We start from the raw sequence: 25,723 nt of genomic DNA, 5'->3' as shown, positions 1-25,723 counted from the left end.
ATTGATTTCTACATCAAATTATAATTGTACAAGTATGGTAAAAATGTGGAGATTTTATGAATTAGAATTATTTTTAAATAGGAAATGTAGAAATATGGAAATTTTACACAAACATATCGTTTGACTTGGTTGTGGAAGAGCCACGTATCGGCAGCACCTACATAAGGCTGAATGGAAGACGACCATTAATCAGTTGACAACACATCCGATGGATCAAATTGTCTCAGTAATCAAAATGAACACCGAACTGCTTGAAATAGAAATCCAACCTGAGCCATTGGGAAAATCGTTTCGAGTACCAAAATCCGAAATGATTCTCCCTGACTGCATAACATCCGTTATGTGGAAACCTGACTGTACCTCATCATCTCACAGCAATATTACTCACATTGGTGAGGATCCCGAAGAATCAAAGGTCGACCGTTCCCGGAAGCTTGATTCCCAGCTATCGCTTCGTGAATGTGATTCAATTAAAAACAGCTTTGAATCTGACGGCTTATCAATGACAAACTTCGGTTTTTTTCTCGATACAAAGTACCAAATCAAAGAGGGAATGGACTTAACCTTCTGCACTGCTCAACAAGTGCAACATTTCATCGATAAACAAGCTACGGAGATCCTTCAACTCAAGGCCGACCTTCAGTTAGCTGATTGTGAAATTTGGAAAGAAATCGGTCGAAAACTGTTGGTGCAAGATGAGCTTGAAGAGTTTAAAAAGAACGCTGCAGTCGTTCAACGAGAAAAAGAAGAACTGGAGAAGGAGATAGTCGCTCTTAAAGAAAGTGTTATCAAACAAAAAGCTGATTGGCGTTCCGTCGAGTTACAAATCAACGCAGAAAACTACGGCTTGCAAAGAGCATTGCGTCATTTAGGGAAGGTAAATGAAGGAATGTCAGAAAAAATTTCTCAATTGGAAACGGAGGCGATTCAATCACGCCAGGCAATTGAACTGTTGCAAAAAGAAAACCAGGAAATGTTGAACACCCCAGTAACGAACGTCCGGTCTGCTAAAAAAGCAGAAAGATTGGCTCTGGGGCATGCTGCAGCGCTCTCTAATGCTCTTATAGAACTAGAAGTGGCGGCTGAGTGCTCAAATAGTGTAGCCGAATCAGAGAATGCTGAAAGTGACCTGCAGAATACTGGCGAGTTGAAAACGGATTCGAAATCTACCGAAATCAGAAATGCATCTTGGCTGAAAAAGTGGCTCATCAAGCGCGGATTAAGTAAAGAACAGAAACCGGAAGAGAGCGAGTTAACAAAACTACTAAGAAGCACCGGAATTATGATGATGAAGAGAGCGAAGGATCTTAAGGAACAAGCAAAAATGGTTGCAGCAAAAGGAAAACGCTTGACAGAGAGAGCTCAACAACTATCATGGAAATAATAATAACAACCTGTCCTTGATGATTTCGAAATATCGCCACCATCGGTAAGTTACGTTGAATTAGTGTCGAATTAAAGTGTTGTCGGCTTGTGTTTTTCATTCAATACAAATCTCATTTAAATCTCAAATAAATATGCTGTTAAATTCATTTAAAGGTTTTCTTTTTCAAAAATCCTACGCAATATCATTTCCAAAAGTCTTCAAATTCAGCACTAGTCCGCAGCACATGTTGGCGGGAAATAGCTAATGCGTTTTTGTGTCGGTAGGTGGATCCGTGGGTGACATTTTCTGGATCACGGAGAGATAGCCCGATCTTTGGCCATTCAAAAATAAAAACATCGATTGAAAAGCGACAAAAAATCTTTTCGTTTGCTGTTTACTGGTTAGTAACTGCTATTAAACACTGTGCTCATTGAAATATCTTGATGCCCTCGATAGTAAAAAAAAAAAATTAAAATTTTGTTCCTATTCAAACCGTTATATTGGCCAAATCGTGATTGCTTCGTCACTTAAACATGTTTTATGGTATTTTTTTTCTTTCTTACCTGATTCGATACGATCTCGTGGTCTTTCAGGGCCAGTCAAGTCACCATTAGAACAACAATCTTTGTAAATCTCTTGGCTAAATATGGAAGCTACACCTGTCAGAAAATATCTTTGGGAGTTGCTAGATTTAAACTGGTGTAACAAGTTGGAATTCCTTAGTGTCGGATGAGAAACAAGTTTTCAATTTATGCTTTCTAGTGATGATGTTGACGTCTAATTTTCTTGACAGGTTAACTGATGTGAAACATAGTTCCGAAGAAAAATGAACCGAGCTGCTGACATTGGCCTACTACCTGGAATATAGGCTTCAGGTTGAATCATGATCAGAATGGTAATTAAGATGCTTCTTTTCCTCTAGCCAGTTAATTATAGTATCTATTGAATTTCATTGTGGCTGGTGGAAAATCTAATAGCGTCACACCAAATCAAAATGTTTAAAATGAACCTGTTCATATTGTAGTATTAAAATTTAGTGTTTATTAATTAACAATAATACTATCTACTGTAGATGTTTCATTAGAGGCAATTTATGATTAATCACATTATCACTGGCATATCACACACCTTGTTATGAGAATGTGAAGGTTTACTTGCACCCGGTTACGTCATCATCTGGCTCTCCTTTTTGCTTTGCTTTTGCTTGTGCGTGTGTGTGTGTGGAAAATATATACATTACGTCGAAGCCTCCATAGAAGGGAGTCTAAGTTGGCTGTGATTAGGATCACACAAGAGAATTCAAACACATCCTTTTGTTATTCAGATTTTATCTGTACGTACATAACGACACAAGAGGAAGAAGAAAAAAAGCTGGAACTGTGTGCAACAGCAATCGTGACTTGAAATCTTTGATCTATTACGATTATACGCGTCTCGCATGAATCTCTCTCTCTCGGTTTTGTTTTGTGTTTACTTTTTCTCTTTTCCCGAGATCTTTATTTTGGTGTGACCTCCAGATAGGGTATTGTGTGTGTCTGTGTGTGTGTATACACACGAGATGGAGGTTTTGATTGTGTGTTGCCTTTTTTTTTTCTATATCTCGTCTCTTTCTCTCTCTGATAAATAGGAAAGAAGAAAAAGGGGCGGCCGAAAGAGCGCCACGTGTCACTCTGGCGTCACTGGAAGCGGCCGGAAGGAACACGCACTGGAATTCTTTTCATTTTTCTTCTCCTTCCGTCTCCTCACCGCCCCTCGGCCGTTTATTGATCGCCAACCGGATTCGCTGATTTATTCATCGTCCCGCCGTTAGATGGCACACTGCTCAACGTACCTATCTTTTTTTTATATTATTATTTTTGTTTTCACGAACACGAATCATCTCCATGCCTTCTCTTCCCCTACGTCGCATTCATAACAAACTGTTGTTACGTCAGAGGGGGGGGGGAACTAAAAAAGAGGGAGAGAGTCCAATCAGACGATCGAATTAATTCAGATTGCAGACACACCTGTGGGTAGACCCCTTTTTTATTTTAGATATTCGAAAAATGTTTCTTTTTAAAACCCTTGAAAAACTGAGACTGATCAACTCGATAAAATCGGGCAGGAGAACCCCAGGAGCCAATGATTTTGTCGTTAACGAGGTTTGCGTGCGTTCTTAATTTTTTCAAACAAAACACAATTTGACAAGTATAAAAACAGCAGTTGGTGGCGTTTGATCCGAGTCATTTTTAAGGTTCCAACGGGTGGAGACGACAAACAGAAAACCCCCCCGAAAGAAAATAAAAAATAAAAAGTTAAAAACAAAAAAGTAGATCGTCATCAGGAAAGAAACATTCATTGTAGTAGTAGCAGCGAGCCGCGGGCAAAGCTCTGAACGAAAAAGAAGTAGAAAAAACAAACAGGCATTTCGTTGATTTCTTTAGAAAATGTTGGGCAATGATACTCTCACTCCTCCCCTCTGAAATGCTGCTGCGCTTGGCTCTCCTTTGGAGCGCAAAAACTATGTGAACTGGAAGTGTAGTCGGCGGCCCTGACGGCACTGCCGCCTCCGGTGGCTGGCCGAGAGACCAGTAGTCGCTCGCGTGCGGTGGCGAGAGGACGTGCTTTCCACCAGCAGCAGCCACGCCTCTTATACACATCTCGAAAAAGTCTCTCTCTCTCGATCATTCTCTATCCCTCTCTCCTGTTTGTTTTGTTTTGTTTGAACACAAGGGACGGCCCAGTACAGAAACCTCCTTTTTTTAAGTTCATAACTGTTGCGAATTGGACAGGAAAATCAATTTTCATTTGAACGAAACAATTTTTGTAGTTGGTGCGGAAAACTTTTTTAAAAATTGGTCGTGTTGGAATCGCCCATCAACCGACTCATCCAGCGGAGGAAACTCAGCACCAAGAGACTATTATGTCACGGAGGAAGCAGAGCAATCCGAAACCGGTGAAAAGTAAGTCTTGACAATTTCAATTTTCTTATTTTTATTGAAGAAAATCAAAAAATTGGTCCTGCCAAAAAAAATCATTTGTTGAAAAATGATTGGCCAATTTTTCTTTTCTATCGAAGCGGATGACCCCGCGATATATTGTTTACATTGCGATGCGATTTTTATTTGGCCCGGCTATTTTTAAACCTGCCACAATCGAAGAAACGGTCAAGTAAAAACAAACAAATTTGCATAGAGAAAATGTCGGACGTGAAATTCCGATTGGGGCGTTCCCTTTTTATTTATTTTCGGGTCTTTTGGATTTATTGAATTATTTTCGACTCGGCAATTGCGAACGTGTACGAGACGCTGATGATGTTTCCCAATAAAGAAATGAGATCGCCGATCGTTGACCACCACCACCACCACCGTTTTCCCCCCCGTCTATAAATGGCCAAACTGTTGAAACGGGCGCAAAAAGGTTGTATAGTGGACAAAATTACGCCATCTCTAGAGTGTACCGGCTTATTAGTTTTAGCTCTCTCTCTTTCTCTCAGTGTGTGTTCAATTGATACGCTTCATTTTGATTTGTCTTCTTATAGTCTATTTTCCCCCCACCACCACCACCGCGTATTTATTTCTATTTTGAATAAATAAAAGAAAGAAAGAGAAATAGAAAAAAGCAACTGGCACTGATGGATGGCGCTCCAAAAAGCCCCACCACTAACTACCACACAAAACAACGAGCCCCTTATCGCTTGCCACCAATCAAAACGTAGACTGTCGATTTGGACGGTGGGTCCGGGCTTCTTCTTCCTATCTCTCTCCCCCACCTTACTACTACTACTCGCCCCCCTATTCTCTCCTCCTAGTCTTACCGCGATATATTTATTTATATTTCTCTCTCTCTTTTTCTTACCCGCTAATTTGGTCTATTTCGGTAGTCGCCGTTTGTCTATTTATAGTCCCGTTTTAAAAATGGCTACTACCTGAGAAAAAAAGAAAACAAGGTTTCTCTTCTTATTTTTATCTTCTTCTTCTATTCTTTCTATTTTGATTGGGGTTCTATTGATTGCGAGGCAGCAGCTTTGACTTGTATTACCACTCCGGGAATGACCGCGACCCGATTTTCCTTTTTTCTTTCTTTTCTTACCTTTTCGCTAAAGCGAAAATTCCGCGAGATAATAAAGCCGAGAAAAGAGGAAAAAGGAAAAGAAATTTTAATGGATTTAATTCGAGGAAGGAAAAAAAGAATTCAAACGATCAAAGTTTTTTAACAAATTTACCGCGCTGTCTACATACACACACACGATGGGATGCACCTGTTTGTCATCTCTTATATCCGCCCGACGTCGATGAAAGAGGGTGGTACATATACTACTACGGGGGTGGTGGCTGTTTGTCCGCAGTTGGAAAATGTTTATGTATGTCTATAGCGCGTTTGATGTTTATATTTAGATACTAAAGACCCAGCGAGCGGGAGGGACAATTCGAATCGATCGGCCAGTCCAAGCAAAAAGCGGATGCATCCGCTCGGCCTCCCCCCTCCTCTTACAACGTCACTGGTTTCCCCCAAACGCACGGCATGGCGCCCTTTTCAATAATTCCTAAACGCTTCCAGCTCTCCCTTCTCCACTATGTGTGTGTGTATAGGGACTTTGATTTTTTCAATTTGATTTTTGATTTTGATTTTTTTGTGGGGGCTCGGAAGAGAGTGGGCCTGTCACTCTGCAACGTTCCATTGTCTTCCCTCCTCTTGCGTTGTGTGTATGTTTGCCCTCCTCCTCCGCCTCTACTGCATTATCTAAAGTTTTAATAGATCAAAGTCGGGATGGATTCATATTTGATCGCCGTTCGGTGGGAGGGAGAGGAGGGTTCTCTCTGTCGCGTTGACTACGTAAACCGACTCTTGAGCTGTCCGTCAGCCCCGCCGGGCCAGCACCAGAGGAAAAATCCATTATGATTCGATAAAGTTGACCGCGCCCATTTTTCACTTTTCTGCACAACTTTTTATTATTTATTTTTTTCTTGATCGTCTACTGAATAATCCCGAACTAACTACAAAAAAAAAGAAGTAAAACTTGAAAGGGCAGTAGCTATCCGAGGAGATCATTTTCGAGGAAAACAAGTTGATTTTGTATAGTTAACGTCGATGCCGACGACAATGACCAGTTTCACTCTTGGCATATCGTCGTACAGGAGCGCTGCTGCTGCTGCTGCTGCTGGTCCATCTTGATTCTAGATTTGAACGAAAATCCTGGAATAAGTGTAGAGACAACAACAAAAAAAAATCCTGAAATGGGAAACTGGTTTAACAGTCATCCTCCTCCCGATAATCTCTATACAACTACTTTTTATTTATTATTTTTTATTATTTTCTTCGATTCCATGACTTTTGATCGGTCTTCAAAAAACTGAGATCCATCAGCGTGTTTGACGGAAATAATAATGCGAGTTGGTCGAGAAGAAGAAGAAGTAAAAAAAAGAAGGCGGTCCCTACAAAACACCAACAACCCAAAAAATAGATTTTTGTTTCTTTCCGTCGGGAGGGGTTTTTGTTTGTGTTTGCCCAGCCATTCTGTAAGAAGAAGAAAAAGCAGGAGCTTTCGGGACGGGATGGCGCCATCTCTCAGCTCCCGCTGTATAGCCCTTCTGATATGGCTTTTGATTAACCTGCTCAACCCAAAAAAAGAGAGAGAGAGGCGATAGCGTATATAGAAGAAGAAGAAGAAAAAAAGAAATAGAAATCATCCAGAGAAGAAGAAGAAGTGAATGCGCAGATAAGCATCATCAAACAGGAAAAAGAAAAAAAAGAAAAAAGGTTCTCTCCTTCTTTTGCATATCTCTCGATCAATCCGACAGCAACACACATAGGGCAAAACCTTTATTTTTTCTTTCCTATAAGACTACGGTACGACTACTACTACATGGATATTATGGAGATAGATATATATACAGCAGCAGCAGCAGCTACCAGCAGCTCAAACATTTTCTTTTTTTAAAAGTCGCGCGCGCTAGCCGACCGGACTGATGTGTCGTTTGATGAGGAGAATTACACGTCCACATTCCATTTCATTTGGAGCTTTTACGACTGCAAATATGACCGACTCTTGTCGGCACATGCCGCCCTGACATTTCTTTTCTTTTTTTTTTGTTTTCTTTCATTCATTTATGGCATTGACACTTTTTTTTTAGTTTTATTTCATTTGAATAAAATGTAGAAAAGAGCCTTGGATCAGCCCTGATGATCTATCGACACCAGCGACTTTTTTTTTTAAAGAAAGAAAACAAAACCTTGGAAGAGAAATAAATTACAAAGCTTTTATCTTTTTGTACACATACATATATGCGGGCGGGCCTCAAAAAGTGTCTTGTCTCTTGTTTTTCGAACGCTATAAATATCTCCGGTAGCTAATAACAATCGAATCGTTTTGAAACAACGAAAAAATAACCAAAAGAAAAGAAATCACATTACAAGCGATCGCTCGGCTCGTACCTGCTCGGCATATTAATAACGATGCCTCCCTTTATTTTCTTTCTTTTATTTTTGGAAAGGAAAAAATTATTTAAAATTTTTTTTTTATCTTCAAGAAGAAGAAGGACTGGGTGGGCACACACACACACACTGAGACTCCCGCCGTCTCCTCTCTCTCTCTCGAACTGCGATACTGATGGAAAGAGCTGATAAACGAATAACAGACGAATAACAGACGAAGGAAAAGAGCTGGAGGAGATGAACAAGAGATTTGACTCTTACGAAAGAGAAAAAAACGAAAGAAAGAAAGAAAGAAAGAAGGTTTTTTTGATTTCTCCTAAAGCTTTCCTCCTTGTCAGTTGTTGAGCAGACGAAAGAGAGTTGGTTATCTCTCTCTTGCTCCTCCGTTGGATGGGGAAAAATGACGTAGACAAATCCCGAGTGAGTTCCATCTTCCAATCAAATAAGAATCGCAGGGTGGAAATAGATGGCGTCGCTCCATCCTTCGACCAGAGATAGATATAGAAAAAGAGGAGCAGCAGCAGCAGCCCAGCAACAGAAGCAACAATCTCTCTCTCCTAGAAACGAAAAAATAAAATAGAAATTATAATACCCGGCGCCCCGCTCTCGATCCAAATGTCCTTTCCGTGTTTGTGTGTATATATTTTTTCTCTGGGTGGTTGGTTGGTAGAGAGAGAGCGAAAAGATTATGTCGGAGCTGCTGCTGCTGCTGCTGAGCTCAGATCTAATCTCTCTCGAGCTCGTCTCTTGCTTGCTTCTCGATGGCCTGTCCTTTATACTCGCGCTCGCGCTTATTCGGCGTGTGTGTGTGTGTGTGTCTGTGTAGATTAACTGAAACACAACGGCGTGTTCTTCCTCTTCTTCTTCGGGTGTGTGTGTGTGCCTGCCTGCCGTACATAGGAAAAAGAACGTGACGGTATGCGGCAACCAGCGTGAATCGTGATTCCCGCGTCTATACTCGCCAGCGCTGCTTCTGGCCGCGGCCGATTGTTTTATTTGTTCCGCGCGGAATTGGATTCGAATTTTTGTTGTTGTTTTACTTTTTATTGGTTTCCAAACAGCCAATTCGACAATGAAAAATATTCTCTCCAGCTCGGTTGAGAATTCGATTTTAAATTGCGCGCCCATTTTTGAAACCCGACATTTTTCATTGCGTGTTTTTTTATTTAACGGCTGTATTGTTGTTTTCTTGCATCGCTCTGGTCGGATTGAAATGCAATGAAAACATGCGGGATGTTTGATGATGATCAGCCGGATAAGTTTTGGGCTGCCGTCTCGAGTGCGTGCGGATGGCGGGGGGGTATTATTATTACCCAGGCCACCCACACCGAGGGGTGGGGGGGTCATAATATTTTTATATCACGATCCCTATAACTTCGACATAGAGATCCTGTTTGCATACACATGTGGCTCGCGCCAAAACAATAGGGTTTTATTTTTATTTTTATTTAAATGAAATTGGAGAGATCCTTAACAACACATTTCTCGCTCCTTATGGCCGTAGAGGACCCCCCCTCGCGTATTTTTTGTTCCGAAAAACCTTTTTTTTTTATTCTCTTATTTCTCCATCGTATCATTAGCATATCGGGGGGTCGTGATCTCCGACCAATGGATGAGGGAGGACCACACAGACATGTTGTATACACACACACGCGCCGTGCATTGATGATGAGACGCTCCCGATTGGACGGGCCAGGATTGTTTTGTCTTTTGCCTTCTTCTTTTTATTTGATTTTGATTTTGTATTATTTGCGCTACGCGTTCACAATGAGAAAATGAGAAACAATAGGAGCTAGTAGAGAGAAAGAGCCGGCCTCTATCACTCCGGCCGTGCTCAAGTGTTGGGGAGGGGGGAAAAAATTGTAGACGCGATGATGGCAGGAGGAGGATCTGTTGTTTTCCATCAGTTTTCAGGATCCATCTCGATGTGTCGTACAACAAAGAAGAAAAAGGAAAAATGTGTCCCTCTCTCTTTTGTAACGGCCAAGGAGCGCGCCGGTCCAGTTTTGTAGACGACCTATATCCATTTCCAGGATCGCTATTGTTTTCGGCCATCCATCCATCCACCCATCCCCCCGCTCCTCCTTGTAAATGATATGTATCCCGTGTAACATGCGAGAGTTTAAGTATGTACGTTCTTGTTTTTTTCTAGAAGAGGGGGGAATGAAATCATCAAAGTTGATGATGACAAGAGCGACGATATTCATTTGATTATGCAGGAGTCTTGGAACAATGATCCTGGCTGGCTATTGGTCGTTGTCTGGAGCTCGATTGTTTTCGCTAATCGGACCAATCAGGAAAAAGGCGGACATTTTTATTTGTTCCTTCGTACCGACTACCGACCGGAATAATATCAAAATTTGACAGATTTCAAACAGAAAAATTTTCTCGTCTGACATATCGCGGTGGGAAAGAGGAAAAAAGAAAAAAAGAAAAAAAAAGTCGGGCGGTGTTTGTGCGGGAGCGGTTGCGTCTGGCGATCAGCGATAAGCAACACACACATATAGAGAGAGTCGGGCGGGAATTGCATTCACGCCGTATACACACACACACACAGACGAGAAGAGGAGGAGGAACAGGAGCAGAAGAAGAAGAAGAGAGCGATAAATGTTATCGATAAACTCTCTCTCTCTCACTGTGCCGGGCCAACCCAAACAGCCAGAAACGATGATGATGATGGCAGCTACATATATATACTCCCGGCCTTTTTTTTTTCTTATCACTCTCCGGCCAGCAGTATATAGTAAAGAAGGGGGGGATTTTTTTGATCCAAACCCCCCCACCAACCCACCGTTCTTGTTACACACCCCCACGACTTTTGATGCGCGTAATAACCAGTTTTTTCGTTTTTTTTTTTTAAATGAAAAGATGGGCGCGCTAACCCCCTTGAATTTCCTTCCGTTGGGGAGGATTGCAGAGTAGGGAATTATGATTATAAAATATACACACAACAGGGGTGGAGTAGGAATAGTTAAAGGCCAGTTTTCGGGGGGGGGGGGGAGATTTGGCGCAAGTTGCTCCCGTCTCTATCCAATGGCAGAGCTAGAGAAAAGGGACGGGCACTTGCACAATTGCAATTGAATTCTCTCTCTCTCTGTCTCTCTCTTACCATCTCTCTCTCTCCCTGTGTCGGTCCTTTCGCTAACTGGCGTCGATCAATACATCTCCCTCATTCTCTCCCGTTTCCCTATCAAGTGGGTGGGTCTGGGGGGGGGGGGGGGTTCTTCTTTCGTTGCAAAAAAATTTCAAAATTTCTTTCAGATGTGGCGGGAAGGAATAACAAATTTGAACGCTCATCTGTCGATCAAATTCAACAGCTGTCGGACCATGTCCGTTTCCGACTTTTCTCAAAATTCCGCGCAATCGTGAGCTGCCGATGGAAAATGTCGTTTGTCATTTCTCGCGTGTTCGATAAACAACATCAACATGTTGGTTGGGAGACTCTCTTATTTTTAAAAACCAAAAGCGTTTGCACATCTTTAATCCCTCACGCTGTGTATTACTACTCAAAACTGTTCTCTCTCTCTGGGCGAGAGATATGTACCCAAAGCGTTGCCATGACGACCCCCCCCCCTCCTCTCTGTGCTCTCTCTCTTCCCACCATCACTACTTAATCAACCATTCCACCCCACCCTGGACGAACTCTCACGACTCTCGTGTATATAATAGGGAGGAAAAGGGGGGGGATAGGGAGAACTGTTCTGCTTAAATGAACCATTTGAAAAAAAAAAGGACATTGCATTTTTCACGATTTTTCTTATTTTTTCGAGCTGTCATTTTTTGGTTCTTTGAACCTCCCCACCCTTCCTTTTGGGGTCTCCCACCCCCCTTGCCTTTTGCCTTGCTCGCAAGTTCCCCCCCCAAAATGGCGATTGCACACACGTATTGATTATATATAGTCGTCGAATCGGCGACTCTCTCCTTCTCAGCGGTCCTCAAAGTTCAATGAATCTCCGGCACAACTCAAAGGCCTACACCTTCTCTCCTATAGTAGAGGGAGGGGGGGATTGGCTGCTCCCCTCCGTACCTCCCACCCACTGAAAACCGGGCGCTCGTAATGGAAACGGAGCCGTGACAATGTCCATCTCTTGTTATGTTGAGACTCTCTCGGACGGAAACTCCACAACTTGTGTACATATTGCACCAAGAGTTTAAAGTCAGCCCGTCAGTCACTCTGACATGGGAGACTGGGCGGCTGGCCGGCCAAAGAAAAAAAAAAAAAAAACGAATTTCCACATTTAAATTTTTAAATTTTTATTATTTCTACCCACCGACGCCCCGCACCAGGTGGCGTCGCATTTCTATCGCCGGACCTTTTGAATGATTCGTCCCCCCTCCTCACAGTCTCTCTCCTTCTCTCTCTCTCCCACTTTGATGTTACGTACAATTGCAAGAGGATGAATCAAGTCTCTGTGCGTCCGTCCGTCTGGCGTATCGCTCAATTTCAGAATGTTTTGCGGCTTTCTCATTGGTCTACTTGAAGCCTCATTTGAATTGATTTCAATCATTTCTCTCTACTACTACTACTGGGTAGTAGACTGGCTGTGTATGTATATACGTCTGTCTCTGACACATGACGATAATAATTCGACCTCTCCGCCGGAGCGCCGGAGCACCGGATGAAATAATAACGACCGCAATAGTCCAAGCGGGGCTAGAGCTCGCTGTGGCGTCCGCAAAAGTTTTGATATCAACAGTATGCCAGGCCCCATTCGAGAGAGTCGCCATAGTTCCTCCTCCGTGATGGGCTGGGGCTGTCTGCTGGGGCTCTGCTCTGCTCTGCTCGGCTGTGTGTGCTCGTTTGGGCGTGGATAGGCCGATGACTGGCTCGACTCATGACTTGATCATCAAACACAAACACAGAAAGCGTTTTGTTCTTCGGCAGAGGAGGGACAGAGGCAAAAGGGGTGAGGAGACGACGTGTGCGGCCCAGAACGTGATAGCGGTACAAAACGTCGCCGAATAAATTGAACGGCCTGGCACCCAGCACCCACCTCCCTCTCTTCCTTCCCCCCAAAAACTGTTTGAGAGTGTCTAGCTTAAAGCATTGTATGTGTGTGTACATATCTCACACTCTCTGATGTGCCCCCCTTTTAACTCCCGCCAACGCGTACATATACACTATATACAGTCATTCGTAATCGCAGCTTCCCCGGCTGCTACCCGGCAGATACCGAACAGGCCTCCGTACTATATAATATACCCACCACCCAGCGTGCTCTTTATTTATACACACTTTCTATTGAAAAATAAAATAAAATAAAAGGGGGGAATATCTTTTTTTCTTATTTCTGTTCGGCCTGGCCTGTTTGGTTTCAGACTGATAAGACGATCCCACTCACTCAACCCGCCCCGTTTACTCTCTCTAGCTCTCGTTTTTCTTCTGAGCTGTATAATAATATCCATCAGTCTAAAACAGCTAGCTCAGCTAGCTCTGAGTTATGGATATTGTGCCGAGTAGAGTAAGCGACGCAAACAAACACGTAATAATAAAGCGGAAATAAATTGGTTTATTACGACGAGACTTATTACACACCGCACCAGCGCCCGCTGACTACCGACCGATAACAAACTTTTTTCATTTTGACCAGTTTTTTTAGTGAGAGAAAGAGGAAAAGTTTCGGGTGTGTTTTTTAAAACGTAACCCGAGTTTTATACTTTTTGATTTGAATGAATGAAATTTAGACACGATAAGAGATGCAAAGGATTTTTATTTTAACCTTTGGCCGTTTTTATTTTGATAAGGATAGAAAATGGGTCTGACTCTGCCGTGTGCACAAAGATTGGGCGCCGCTGGAGTGTGCTGTTGGATATCATCAGAATATTACGCGGATGATCTATGGAAAAAGGGGGGTGGCATCCAGTCGTGTGTGTGTAGGTCGGGCTGTGATTACACAACACCGTGTGCGATGCCTAAAGATTTTCTTTTCAACATCGAAAAAAAAAGCTGTCGAACAAGTTTTTTTGATTTTTTGGCCAGGGTAAAAATGAAAAAAAGAACTTGTATCGAGAGTTGGATGACGAACAAAGTTCACAATCTCCTTTTGTGTGTGTCGCTTCTGCCGTTGGTCTTTCCCCCCTCTCCCATCTTTTGATGGAGATTTTGAATGAATATATATATATATAAAAATCAATGTCTCTCCTAATCGAACGCCCAGGGGATATATATACAACAGGCCAGCCCAGGACCCAGCGCCGAGAGAGAGAGAGAGAGAGAGAGAGAAAAATGATTGACTTTTATGTATGCGCCTTATCTCCGTTTCTTTCTTTCTTTTCGGGAGAACGAGGTCGCGCAATTCGGAGCCGTATCATTTTCGACGACTTCCCAGTGCCTTATCTCTTCTTGCCATTCCGTTCCCAAAAAACGCCACCCACCCAACCCAACCCAACGTCGTCCTCCACCACCACCTTCTTCTCCTCCAGTGTACATCCACACACACACACAAAAAGTCACTCTGGAGATAGATAAGAACCGACAAGATCCCGTCCAGCCAGTATGTGTGTGCATGACAACAACGGCCATCTCCTTATTCTGCGTGTGTGTGTGTGTATCTTTTGATGCATATTATTAGTAGTAGTAGTAGTTGTTTTTCTTCTTCTTCTTCTTTTTTAGTCTGTCTTATCCAGCTTCTCTTGTCGCTGGTCGTCGTCGTCGTTGCCTTTTTGTTTTTTGTTTGTTGGTTGGTTATATGTTGGATTTTTACATCTCTTTATGATTTGAATCGAGTCCGACTGTAATCTCTTTTTTGTTTATTCCTCTCAGAGTTTGGATATCCCGAAAATATTTTTCTTTTTCTTTTCATTAAATTCGTCCTTAAAAGGCCATACGTCTGAAGAGATTTCTAAATGCATATTTTCATATTATTAAGATAAGACAACACGAGAAGAAAAACTACTCTGGAAAAAAAATAGACGAAATTGTAACCGACAAATCGAAAAAAATGCCGGTGGGTTCAACAAACTTGAAGGGGGGGGGGATATCATTCCGCCCGATAGTACATGGCGGATTGATTTTGATTTGATTTTTTTTTCTTCCGAAAAATGACGCAAGAACACATGTGATTTTAATTTCTTAATAATTTCTTATTCGTTATCTTTCTTATTTATTTCATTCGTTTTTAATCTTTGCGGGGCCTGTGGTCGTCTACTTCTCCTTCCGGACCCGCATATCTTTGCGTTTGGGTTGTTTAATGTCAACATTTTTTTTTCAAATCTACTTGTGATATCGCATTCAGTAGTTTCCCCATTTTATTTTGTTTCCTCGGATTTTGTTTTGGGCTTCTCGAAATTCTCCGCTTTTATTTTTTAAATTAAAGATTCGATTTCGATCGACGCCATTTTTTCCGAAATGATAACAGTTTGTTTAATGATCGTTAGGTGTCGTTAGTTACACCTTGGGGGTAACCACCAAACCCCAACCGATTGTTCATCTATTATTATATAATCTACCGCAGATTAATAACCTCCACAGTCATCAAATAATTCGAATTCAACCCAAACGCTAAAATGATGAATTTTCGTGAGTCGGGTGTTCATTTATTTCCCTCCCTCCCGAAAAAATTCCAAACTTTGGCCGTCGTGATTTTCTTTTCTTTCCTTATCGCCTTTCTTGCAAGACCTGGCGCGCATCATGGAGGCATATCAAACACGCTCTCCTATCCATGCAAGAGAAGCGGATTGATTTCTCCTCCTCTTCTTCTTCTTCTTCTTCATCCCCCGGCAGCCGCAAAACGGTTATCTCATTCTCGCAGACGCCATCCAAACACACACACACACGACACGACACACACACACTCTATATACTGTAGAGCTATAGCGCTGGGGCTTTTGTTGATGCTTTAGCGCTGCTCCTTATCCGCTCCGCCATTCTAATCGAAACTCTATACGTGTAATGTACACACACACACTCTCTCGTAAGAGTTGATTTTCAATTTTGGGTGGGTGCAGTGTATGAAGGGGGCCCTTGATAATCAAGGCAATACTACTTGCATCATCTAACCCACATTTTCGGTTTACATCTTGTCTGTGTTTATCATTCAAACATCTTTCAGACATTTCTCCCTTTTCCTTACAGAAACTCGCAGAGAGAGAGAGAAGAGAGATAGGAAACGTTTGATATGGTTCTTATCTCGGCTTTTTTTTTTCATGGCCGGCTATCTCTCTCTCACATCCTGCGCACACAAACCCAATGCTCTCTCTCTTTCTCTCTTCTAATATTTCTTTTTTTGGGAGATTTTGGATTTTTTTATTTTTCAACAAATTTTTGATTTTGATTTTTTTTTCTTTTTTTGTTGGATGGGATGCGATGTGGCTGACTGCGCAGTGTTATCTCTCGACTCTAGATTCTCTAATCGCAACTTACAATCTCGAATCCTATACGTCCATTACTCCCCTTCCCTTTGAAAATGAAATGAAAAATAATAATAATATCGGGCGTGAGAGAAGAGCTGCCAGCGCTCGGCACAAAATGGATCACCCAATAATCTTATTTTGTTCTCTAGAAAATTTGGGCTGGAACAAGAAAGAAAAAAACACGATCGAAAAATTGGTGTATTCATTTTTTTTTGAGATTTGAATTGAATGTTGTTGTAAGCTCCTCCTCCTCCTAGCGACGAGGTGAGAAACGAACTAGTAGGGGTCCCATCGCTACCACCGCCGATCAAAAAGAAAAAGAAAAAGAAAAAAACATTTCAAAAGGAAAGAAGAAGAAGAAGTAGTGGGTGGTAAGTTCCTCCTCCTCCCCTATCCTCCCACCCTTACTACTACTACTACTACAACTCACTACTACTACACACAACACCAATAACATGCCAATGCCCAAAGAGTTTTCTGGCGGTGGGGACCCCAGTGTCAGTGTTGGACCGACCTCCGGCGAGTGAGGAAGCAAAAAAAAAAAGTTAAAAAAATAAAAGAAAATAGAAAAATTTTGATTTTCCCGGTTCGGTAGGAGGAACTGAAAAGAGTCGCTCCACCCTTTTAAAACACACACATCAAAGAAGAAGCTCAGCTAGACTCTATTTTTCGTTTTGTTTGGAAGCCATGCTGCTGTGCTGTGAGACTGTGCTCTTGTGATGGTTGAGTGAATTGACATTGGTTTCATTCTTTTTCTACCGGTGAGTGCCGAAAATGTCGTCAAGTTTTATTCTATCGCTCAATCTTAATTTCAAAGATGGTATACAGTGTGGTTTTTTGGGGGTTGGCCCAAGTGAAGAGAGATAAAGCAGCAGCGCCTTAGCTTTTTGTTTTGTGTTTTTCACGAAGAAATAAAAAAAGTCGTGAAAGAGACACGAGGACTGGCAATCGATTCCTCATTATCTTCTTCTTCTTCTTTTCTCGGGTCCCGTTGTATACGTTTTTCCCGGCGTGCCCTTGTTTTATCTCTCCATCATCTTTCTCCCCCCAGTCTCTCTGCGAGCTTTTATCCCTTCTTAGTATCCCCCCCCCCAATACTTTCTTCTTCTTCTTTTTAAAAAAAGTTCTCTCTCTCTCTCTCACTTTTCTTTCTTATCTTGATGAGTTGGCGACTGGGGACTTGCTTATCGATCGATCGTCATCAAAGATAAGGAGGAGCTTGCCAGCCGTTGCCTCCCTCTCTCTCCACTCTTATCTCCGCCATCCTTTTCCCATTTCCCATCTTGGCCAAAAAAATTACTAAAAAGTGAAAAAAAGATTATCAAGATCTTAGACTTTTTAAAAAATCTGTTATGATTTAGTGCGCGCAGAAAATATGCCGAATGTCTATCATTTCGTAATCAACTCGAAATCTCTCTCTCTTGGCTTGTTTTTTTTTGGGTTGTCTCTGGCTTATGCGTCTGAGCCTCTAGGGGATTTTATGGAGATGATGTCATCTTCAAAATGTGTCTGAGATGCTAATCAACATATATGACCCAGCAGCTCCGTCTCTCTCTCTCTCTCTCTTGTGTGTGTGTGTGTTTTGTAATAACAAATATTTTTTTGGTTTCCCGTTGAAACACGACGACGCCGCCGTGGCGGTACACATAAACATTCTGTCGAGATTGGGAAGAAAAAAAAAGGGCGGCAAAGTGATTTGAATCGTAATCTTATATATATATAGCCGAATGATTTTTTCGAAAAATAAGAAGAAGCTTTCAGACTTTATCCGATCGATGGATGAGAAATGCGGGCACTCTCTCTCTCTCTCTCTCCCTCGGTGTCATTTCCTTATCACGAGAGACTCTCGTCTAGATTCTTTTTTTCTTTATTTATTTATTTATTTTTCTCACAATGGCAGAGAGAGAAAAACAAATCAAAAAGAAAAAGTGGGGAGCCAAAAAAGAAATTCATTCCGCCGATGTTTCGGGATTGACATTCCCACCTTTCAATCCCTGGGCAACAAGGCGACACGATAATCTTTTTTCGATGACGAAGGGCGGTATGCCAGATTGAGGGAAAAGAACTGAACAATTTGAGAGAATAAAAAGAAGAAGAAGATGGTTCCGTCTGATCGAGTTCAAAAAGCGCGCGCCAGATCTTTTGCGCTTGACGTCACATCAACTATCTTTCCTCTCGTCTTTTCTCTTGATTTTCTGGCCCCCCCTTTTTTTTCCCTATATTCCCGCGTTTGTCACACGCCAATGTCTTACGGTTAGATCCTCCCGATCGATTGGCCGATACAATTATGTACGCGCTGCGCATTCACCGTCTCAATAAAAAAGAGCGCCGACAACAAAACAAAAAACAAAACAAAAAATTGATGAAGGCGGAAAATAATAAAGAAAAACCGGCGCGCTAGGGGTGGCGATGAAGGGCCGCTGCCTTATTCTTTTTATCACGCTTCTAAAAAAGATTTTTGGGGTTCGTTCTCTTGTCACAGACTAAAAAAAAGTTCGTCTTTTGATCTTTGATGTAAAGCGACAGACGGGGGGGGGGGCCAAGTCATTGATCCCAAGTGGACAAAATGTCACGCTACATTTTCTCTCTCTCTCTCTAACAGAGTAGAACTTGTTTTTAACTTTAAAACATTTTACCTACCCGGGGTAGTAGTTCAGTTGTAGTAGTAATTGGATCACTTTCTTTTTGAGCTTCTCAAATTGTTACCAAGAAAATTTTATTTATTTTTTGTTTCCCTTTAGTGTATACCGTATAGTAGACGATCCTATCTGGGTGCCATCCATCTCTTGGCCGCATCTCGATTTTTATTTGGTTGGATGCGAGCCCAAAAAACGAAAGAAAAAGAATAGGAACGCGCGCGCGAAATAAATCGCCATCCAGCGCGCAAAAGAAAGGAGGAGGAGGCGTCTATACGGCAGTTATCTCGGCTGATGCATCGCTGAGCTATAAATTATAAATAAATGAGCATGCGTGTCTGATAGGTGGGCCCGCGGTTAGGCGCCCGTGGCGATAAAAAAGAAGAAGAAGAAGAAGAACTTTGGTTTTGATCGCGATAAAACATCATCATCCATCCGCATTCCGTTCGGATCAATTTCGTTGGCCCCCCCTTCCTCCTTTGATGAACGACATTGTTTTCTTCTTGCCCACATTTTTGTTGTTTTTCTCCAAAAATGTCTTCTCATTTTTATTCAGTCAGACGAATCCAAGTAGAAAACGGGAAGAGGAGAAGACAAGTGTGCACGTATCTTTTTTTTAAGGGGGGTGGTAGACTACTCCCGCACGCGCCTAGCGCATTCTCGAGGTGGATTCATCCGGAAATGACGGATGATCCATAACGCGCACGCGCTACCTCACAGAATTTTTATTTTATTTTTTTAATGTCGCAAGTCATTTGAAATATTCACGCACGACGCTTCATCAATTCCCGATGGTCGTGAATTTACCACCAGGCGGTTCTTTTGAATGTGGAAGAATTTCCCGCGATTCGTTTGATTTCATTGGCGGAATTTGTATTTATTTTTGTGTTTCTTTTTTGATTTCCAGGAGACGACGAGTTACCTGGAATGGACGACGAGAGTCTGAACGGCGGCGACACCAAGTCGTCGGCCCTGTCGATGGAAGAGGAGGAAGAACTGGAGGAGGACGGAGTGAGTTTGACGACGACCAGTTCCAGCGCCGCCGCGACGCCTCCACCTCCGCCACCTCCGCAGCAGCAGCAGCCACCGCTTCCGTCGGCTCGGGTGCGGACGTCTTCGCGAGCGTCGGAAGAAGCGGATCAATCGGCCCACAAGTTGCCGGCCGCTGGTCCAAAAATGGGACCGACGCCTCCGCCTCTGCAGACGATTGCCGTCAAACGGCGCCGCGAACTCGAACCGGACGAGTTGATTATCATTCCGAGCGCATCCAGGCCGTCACCACCGGCAACAGCAGCAGCAGCAGCGGCAGCCGTACAACCACCTCATCCGCCGTCTTTACCGACTCAACATCCGTTGCTCAGCGCCGATCTGCTCCACAGCCTCCAGTACTTTGCCCTTTTGCGCCAAAGTTTACCCAACGGTAAGAATCACCAGCTCCTTTTTTATTTTTGTATTTTCATTTTTCATTTTGAAATTTGATTATCAAACATTGGATATCCGCCGAGAGAGAGAGGAGGGAGAGGAAATAATGTAACGATAAACAATTGTCGATTAAGCGCGAAACGAATTTTTTCGGGATAAATAAGCTAGGGAAGAGAAGATATGGTTTCACGTCCATCATCCAAGGCCGACCGGATGCATTTCGACCGAAATATTGTGTATGCGTGTGTGTGTGTGTACGGGACTTTGATTAATCAGCAGCTCTATAAAATCTTGTAACATTTTCCATTTGGCTTGCGAGATATGAATCGGTCGGTCGGGGGATAGGGTCGTTCTGTCGATAGACATATAATATGGCGAATGTATAGTTTAGAGACCCTCCTCCTCCCGTGCCTGCGTGATTATGATTACCCAGGCTAAAATCCAATTCCTTCCGGCGACTGAACATTACAGTATTTGCTTGGATGATGATGATAACTGGTCGCCGAGCGCGAACCTTCTTCTACTTCTTCTTCCAGTTTCTTCTGTTAGTTTTTTGGCGACGTCCATATCAGCATCTCTCCATTCAAGGCCGCCGCTCCCGAGAGAGAGAAAGAGAGGGAGGCCGGTCTAAATCCCCCCCTCCCTAGCCCACCCGTCCTCCCCTCCAGCCTTATAGATCTATGCTCCACACTATCCTGCTGGAATATATATATATATAATACCAGTGGAGAGAGAGAGCTAGCTGGAGCTGGAGCTATACAGATTTATCTACATCTTGATTGCGCCAGCTAATGGAAACTGAACACGGCACCGCGACACACTGAACGCATCAGCGGCCAATCAGCCATCAGCTGCGTATTATCGCATCGACCCAGCAGCTGCATAATGTATTCTATACCAGTTCCAGTTTAGAAGGAGGAGGAGGAGGAGAAGAGATAGAAGAGAAGGAGGGAGGATGACTGCTGCCCTCCGACTCGTTTTCAATTGTTATCGCTTGGAAACATCAAATCTCAATCGCTGGCATGATGATTTCAAAGCTCTTCTTGATCCTTTCCCAACTACTTTTTTTTTCTTTTCCAACAGATAAAAACTTATATATATTCGTTTTATGCAAATTTTTCTCTCCCCCCCCCCCACCGTATCTTTAAACTGGATTCCGTCGACTTGTGTGGAGGACAACAAATAATTGACAACTCATTAATTTGGAACACAACAAAAAAATTGACTTTGTTTCTCTTTCTTGTGATGAAGGTTCTCTGATGAATTTGCCTGTGGCACCTCCTCCGCCGCCGCCACCGCCGATTCCGAGTCGATTGTCTCCAACTCCGCCGGCCAGCAGTAAATCATCAGGTATAACAACCAAAGACTTTTTCTTTTTGATTGGCATTAATCGATGAATTTTATTTTATTTTTTTTTCAAGCTGGATTAAATCACATGTGTCCGTCTTGCGGCATTTGCTTCAGTTCGGCCTCGACGCTGGGCGCCCACGCGACTTATTATTGCTCGAAACGGCCTCAAGTGACGACGGCGGTAGCCTCAGCGCCTGTCACCAACGAATCTCCGCTTCCGGGACTTCCGACGCAGACGGAAATGATGGCCAACGTTCCTTTGAGCAACGGCCGGAGTCAAACTCCCGAGCAAATGGACGAACTGGTACAGCATTATAAGAAAATGAACCCGAGATTGATGAATACAATATACAATTTCATTTTTGATAAAATCGGTGAATTGAATTGACTTTTGTGTTTCTATCGCAGTTGAACGATCGTCCATCCGCACCAAAGATTCGACGGAGTGGACGCTACTACGCCTGCCCGTACTGCTCGTTCAGCGCCGATAAGCGAGTCAGCCTCAACCGGCACATGAGGGTTCATGTGGGTTTGCCGCTGCTGGCCACTCATCCGGTCTCTCCTCCACCTCCTCCGCTTCCGGCCGTCCATTTGGAACCGACACGCTCCTTGTCCTCCGACAGACCCACGGCCGGTTCTTCGCCAGAATTCCGGATGGTCAACAAATTTCAAGACGAGCCAGGAGCCAATCGGGCGGGCGCCGATTCCGGCGCGGATCGCTTCTGTGCCGATTGCAAGATCCAATTCTCCTCGTTCAAGACGTACCAAGTCCACAAGCAGCACTATTGCCAGTCGAGGAAATCGTCCCTGTCGGCCGGATCGCCCGTTCCAGTTTTGGAGAAGACCCTTCCGTCGGCAGAGGCAGCCGGACGAGTTCAGAATGCCGGCGGGAGTCCCATGACCATTTTGATGCTGCCAACTCATCCGCCGATCGTTATTCCGCTCTGCATACTCCAGTCTGCCCGCATACTGACGGCCGATCAGCCCATGCCACCTCATTCAGTGATTGTCTCACCTCACGGCGATATCCAGTTCCGGGCCGACTCGCCGGAAGATCCTAGATCCACCGTGTCATCCGTGGTCGTCACTCCGGCCGCTTCAACTGCCCCAACTACTCCAGCAACTGTTTCAGCAGCGCCGGCCCCGGTTATACCAGCTATTTCGGTCACTCCAGTCCCATCCGCTCCTCCTCCGGCTGAGCCTCCCGCAGCGGCCAATTCGAATTCGACCATTCCACCCGAAATGGCGCTGGATCTGAGTTCCAAAGCCAGCGAGTCGGAGCCAGCCGCCACGACGGAAGCCTCTAGCAAGGAATCGACTTCCAGCGCCACTGGCGGCATCCGCATCAGGGAGGAGTTGGCCCACGTCAACCAATCCAGCCCCGACGCCAATGCGTCGCAGCAGCCACAGAACCCGGCCCTGCCGTTCCTTCCACCCAAAGTATTTGCCGAACTGGAAGCGCTGGGCATGTGCCTGGGAGTCCCTTCCGGCCACGACATGACGTCCAATCCGGCCCAGTGGCTGGCCATGCTGGAGAACGCCGTTTTGCAAGCAAGTTTCAAAGCCCCGCCCACCGCCCCTGTTGTACCTTCGTCTAATAAAACGGATTTGATCCACCAGGCGCAGCGACCCAGCAGCGCCATCCCTTGCGAAGAGTGCAACATCAGCTTCCGGCGGATGGAAAGCTACCTGGTCCACAAGCAATACTATTGCGCCGCCCGACACCAGACGCAGTCTGGCCAGCCGGGCAATAAAGAATTGCCCCCGGCCCCGGCCGCTGCCGAACAGGTCAACGGAAATCAAGCAGAAGAAACAGCGGCGGCGGCGGCGGCAGCAGCTCCTGTGATCCATCGCGATCCAGTGATTCAACGGGCCAATAAGCATGCTTGTCCCTTGTGCGGAATCGAATTCGAATCCGCCGTCGTTCTACAGGCCCATCGTAATTACTATTGTCTCAAAAGAGAGGTCGATCCAGCACTTAAAAATGCTGCGGATGCGAGGAAAGCCAACCAGGAATCGCTGACCGCTTCACCCAACGCTTCCGGTCCGTCTCCCAGCAATAATGGTATCATAAATCGGTTACACCATTCGTCATTTTTTCGTAATAATCTTAAGTGGTTCATTTGATGACGAAGCAGGTGCAAGTCCAACTGCAGGCGGATCGGGACCCATCCAGCCGCAAGGGTGGAAATGTCCGTGCTGCGATGTCGTCAGCCCCACGGCGGCATCCGCACAGAAGCACATGGAGACGCATTCGAACGTGCGAGCGTTCCGGTGCTCCGTCTGCGGCTACCGCGGCAACACTTTGCGCGGAATGCGCACCCACGTCCGCATCCATTTCGATCGCCGTAACGCGGATTTGTGCGAGGATAATTACATTTCCTGCATTATGGGTGGGACCGGAGCGGTTGGCGAATTCAATCCGGCTGCCGGTGGGATGCCCAACTCGCCGCCGGATGTCGACCAGATTTTCAAGTCGTTGGGCATCCCGCCGGAAGTCTGCGCCAAAGTTCTCTCGGCGGCCCATCCGCAAAGTGCGGATGCTTCCGTCGGAAACTCGAGAGACAGACGAGAGCTCGGCGGATCGTCTCTGGCCGGTCTGCAATTTCTCCAGTTGGCGCAGCGGATCGCGAATCATTCCCCGGGTCCAACAACTGGAGCTGGATGCCGATCCGACAAGCTCTTCCTTTGCGATCTTTGCTGTTACAGTTCCAGCTATCGAGGCAACGTCATCCGCCACTCCAAGTTGGTCCACGGTCGGGAAATCAGCGAAGTGGCCGTCGTCAGTTCCAACTTTCTCCAACAGGCCGTCAACAACAATCCAGCGGCCATGGCCAAAACTCCGTTCTCCGATCCCAACATGGCCGGCAACCGGACGAAAACCATGACGGATCACTCCCCTCCGCCGAGGCCGGCCCTGACCAGCACACCGTCGTCGCTGCCCAACAGTCGGATGATGTCGACCGGATCGCCGGACGAAGCCATCCAAGTGAAGATCGATCCGGATGACGTCATGATGATGCACCAATCCTCGACTGGCGGTTCCAATTCGTCCCATTCCGGCGAAGGTCACTCCCCTCCTCTGAACAATTTGACATCCGATTTTCATTCGGGAACTGCAGGCGCCGCCACCGGAACTGATCCATTTCGGAAGCACTGCAAGTCGTGCAATATCACGTTCACTTACATGAACACGTTTCTGGCTCACAAAAAGTACTACTGCTCTAGTCAAGCCCCGTTAGAGGATCAGGAGGACCGGGACCATGACAGGGATGAAAATATGGACGACATGGACGACGAGGATGAAGAATTGGAGGCCGGAAACTCAGCCAGCCCTCCACCGGCCCCCAACCACCACTCAGAGGCCACACCCACTTAATTCCCCCCCCCCCCCCATCCCCCACCTTACTCTTCGAAATTCAATATCAATTCAATGTCACTTCTTCTTCAAATCAGTTTTTGGCTCACTGTTTCATTTCTTCATTCTCTTCGATTTCTTGCAACTTTCCAAAATTCTTCTTTTTGAAATATTCGAATAATCCAAATCGATATCAACTGAATCATATCTGTTTAACGGTGTCTCGTTGTGCTTTTATTTCGAGTCAGATTTAACACACTCACAAAAAAAAATTTAAGGAAAAAAGGGACGTCATGTGCAATTTCATCATCTTTCATAACGTATAATTATCTGTCAATTCTGTTGTGGACATTTCTCGACTTTTTATTATATCCCCCCCCCCCTCATGTCGAATTATCGTCTTGAAATATTCTAATTTATGAAGAAGAAAAACTTGAAATCATTATTCCTTTCAGCGTATAATAGGGCTGGTAGGAGTGATCTACATATCTACGACTTGATGTTTGTTTTCACAAAACACTTTGATGTCTTTCTCTTTTGTGTTTCGTTTGGTTCCCCAAGTTCATTTTGTTTGATGCAGAGGAAGCGGAGTGACCGAGTGTTGTATCAAATGTGGAATAACTATGTAATAGGGAATCTTCGATGTAGATCATCTCCACTCTCCCTCTTCTTCTCAACACAGATCTATAACTCAGTTTATTGGTGAATCAATTATGCTCAGTTGTGCGTGACTGTCTGCGTACGTGAGTGTGTGTGTGTGTCTGTTTTTTTTTTGTTAGTGTCAATACAAAGTCGTTAATATTCTACTTGTCATGCGACTGACAG

The 25,723-nt window shown here is 44.3% G+C and overlaps 1 protein-coding gene across 8 annotated transcripts; it reads left to right on the top strand.

The window, feature by feature from the left end:
• Positions 1-1,652: 1,652 nt before the first annotated feature.
• On the top strand, positions 1,653-25,704 carry LOC124198072 (zinc finger protein ush-like). 8 transcript variants are annotated; one of them, XM_046593727.1, is made up of 10 exons: positions 1,653-1,766; positions 2,160-2,261; positions 2,994-3,193; positions 4,176-4,308; positions 19,676-20,188; positions 21,442-21,540; positions 21,612-21,844; positions 21,949-23,091; positions 23,161-23,605; positions 23,676-25,704. In XM_046593727.1, the coding sequence occupies exons 4-10, from the start codon at positions 4,269-4,271 to the stop codon at positions 24,917-24,919; spliced, it is 3,717 nt and encodes a 1,238-aa protein (XP_046449683.1). In that variant the 5' UTR covers positions 1,653-1,766; positions 2,160-2,261; positions 2,994-3,193; positions 4,176-4,268; the 3' UTR covers positions 24,920-25,704. The 8 variants fall into 8 exon arrangements, with proteins under 8 accessions (XP_046449683.1, XP_046449680.1, XP_046449678.1 ...); XM_046593724.1 differs by having other exon boundaries at positions 21,949-23,605; positions 23,679-25,704; XM_046593722.1 differs by having other exon boundaries at positions 21,949-23,605.
• The last annotated feature ends 19 nt before the right edge of the window (positions 25,705-25,723 follow it).

Source organism: Daphnia pulex, chromosome 7 (genome assembly GCF_021134715.1).
Source record: "Daphnia pulex isolate KAP4 chromosome 7, ASM2113471v1".
In the NCBI taxonomy this organism is placed as follows: Eukaryota; Metazoa; Arthropoda; class Branchiopoda; order Diplostraca; family Daphniidae; genus Daphnia; species Daphnia pulex.
This window is presented reverse-complemented; position numbering and strand designations above follow the sequence as displayed.

Excerpts from the sequence above, each read along its gene's own strand:
- LOC124198072 (XM_046593722.1), top strand. The coding sequence starts at position 4,269 with ATGTCACGGAGGAAGCAGAGCAATCCGAAACCGGTGAAAA. Across the intron at positions 20,189-21,441 it reads GCGCCAAAGTTTACCCAACG|GTTCTCTGATGAATTTGCCT; the intron begins GTAAGAATCACC and ends CTTGTGATGAAG. Across the intron at positions 23,606-23,675 it reads TCCGTCTCCCAGCAATAATG|CAGGTGCAAGTCCAACTGCA; the intron begins GTATCATAAATC and ends TTGATGACGAAG.